A 2,038-nucleotide genomic window follows, 5' to 3' on the forward strand; every position below is an offset into this window, starting at 1 on the left:
GTGTGTGTGTGTGTGTGTGTGTGTGTGTGTGTGTGTGTGACCACTACTTACCGATATACACGCTTCAGTATGTCCTCTCCTTCGCTAACACTGCCGTTGACCACTAAGAACTTTGGGCTTTCATCGCAGAACTGCAGTGAGACCACGCACACGCCACTCGGAATCGCGGTAGCACACACAAACGCACGCCATCCGAGACTGGGGATTAGCACCCTGAGATGACCGTCGAGTATTTAGTACACGAAGGTAAACTGTTCCATTTCTGTCGAACTCGGAGATAGCACACATGCAATGAGTGCCTTATACTGGAGTGGACTATAATTGGCCCAAAAGTTAAAAACAAACTCACGTATTCAGACGATACTACAGTCATCATGTTAGCTAAATAACTGAAGCAGATAATTCATTACAAACTTCACTCGACTGAACGGTGGTAAATGAATACTACTACATTCGGAAGAGGAAATCAGGGTGAACTTAGTTCTGTCACCCACGATCGCAATATAGATCACCAATGAATCCGCGGTAACAACACAAAACAGGCTTTTAACCAAGAAAACTGTTCACATACATGCAAGGCAAGACACATCAACAGCGCCAGCGTATACAAGGGCTGGGATTCAACCGGGTAGCTTACCACGCTGTTGCGGTGCACATGATAGCCCCGACCATCCATGCAGTGGCGAGATACGATAGCCACCGCCCCCGCTGTGTGGCGGGGATAAACTCGCAGAGATACGACCACACTACTGGTATTGAGCCACCCACCCTGTGATAGACGCATGTGGGAAAGCCATACTTGGGTGAAAAAGTACTACCGGTTTACAATTGTGGGTGTCATTTCGCATTGAAGGGTTGCAAAAAGACGACAAGCATAGAGTGCGCAAAGGAAACTGGCTGTAGAGCTACGTTAGTTCCACGACACCGTGATTTGATTCTTGCTTCAGCAAGACTCATATCTAAAACAAATCAATACGCACAGATTGAAATGGGCAATCACATGAGAAAATCCCCCAAAAAAAATTTACGCACGTACATACATAGACTACTATATTCCTGAGTGTAGTCATCAAGCGCGCACCATTAATACTATAGACGAATGCATAAGACCGGAGTGCAACCCAAGGTAAGCTAATCTGTAGGTGGATCTTGCAAGCTACTGCATACCCAAGTCCACTCAAAAACCGCAGGAATACCAACACTGATGTAGACGACGCGAAGCCGGAGAGAAATCCAAAGAGTGAGTTGATGAACAAGGCGCCCTGTAAAGCCCTGCACAGGAGAAGTTATTCCCAGATGAGAGAACGAGGTATACATTGTGTTCAACCGGATAACGCAAAGGATATGAGCCCGCTCGTGAGAAACAACATGTATAATGTGATGCGAGAAACTATATTAATAGGAGAGATTGATGGAATGAATTCTCCCAGCGTTGGTAGTCAAGAGGCATGACAATCCACCACTTGATACGGTGGCTGGGCAATCAAAGGCACACACTCGTACAAATTTTGACTCCACAAGAACTCTGGAACAGGTCCATATCAAGTCATGTCGATTGCAGACGATCATGAGATCCACCAAACGCAAATAAATATAGTGAGAGTATTAAAATTGGAACAAAAGCAGATCGACACGCGATTTTTATACACCTTATAGGATTTTGTCACAAACTAGACGAGCATATAAAGTAGCGAAGCAATCGCATCCATGGCCTGCGTACAGGTGCCTCTTAAACAAATTTCACAGCACCTCCTGGTAGATAGCAATGTAACCTAAAGCATAGATTATTTAGGCTGGCTACGACGTCAATTCAAGCCTGGCCAAAACTTTCGAAAATGACTTCCAATACCTATCGAGATACATTTCTAAAAAAAGACCAGTGTATAAATGGTTAATTTCTGTACAAACCAAGCATCCAAAAATATATATATATATATATATATGTGTGTGTGTGCGCGTGTGTATGTATGTGTGTGTGTGTGTGTGTGTGTGTGTGTGTGTGTGTGTGTGTGTGTGTGTGTGTGTGTGTGTGTGTGTG

At 44.4% G+C, this 2,038-nt stretch overlaps 1 protein-coding gene across 1 annotated transcript in view; it reads right to left on the reverse strand.

The window, feature by feature from the left end:
* Nucleotides 1–1,351, reverse strand: part of SARC_09897 (hypothetical protein) — a 5,386-nt gene extending 4,035 nt beyond the window's left edge. Inside the window, exons 1-3 of the mRNA XM_014296074.1 lie at nt 1,168–1,351; nt 638–769; nt 52–213 (exon numbers count right to left, since the gene is read on the reverse strand). Of these exons, the coding sequence (XP_014151549.1) occupies nt 52–213; nt 638–672 (197 nt within the window). The 5' untranslated portion in view covers nt 673–769; nt 1,168–1,351. The remainder of the gene's footprint in view (nt 1–51; nt 214–637; nt 770–1,167) is intronic.
* Between the last annotated feature and the right edge of the window lie 687 nt (nt 1,352–2,038).

The sequence above is a fragment of the Sphaeroforma arctica genome (genome assembly GCF_001186125.1).
Source record: "Sphaeroforma arctica JP610 unplaced genomic scaffold supercont1.1075, whole genome shotgun sequence".
NCBI classification, from domain to species: Eukaryota; class Ichthyosporea; order Ichthyophonida; genus Sphaeroforma; species Sphaeroforma arctica.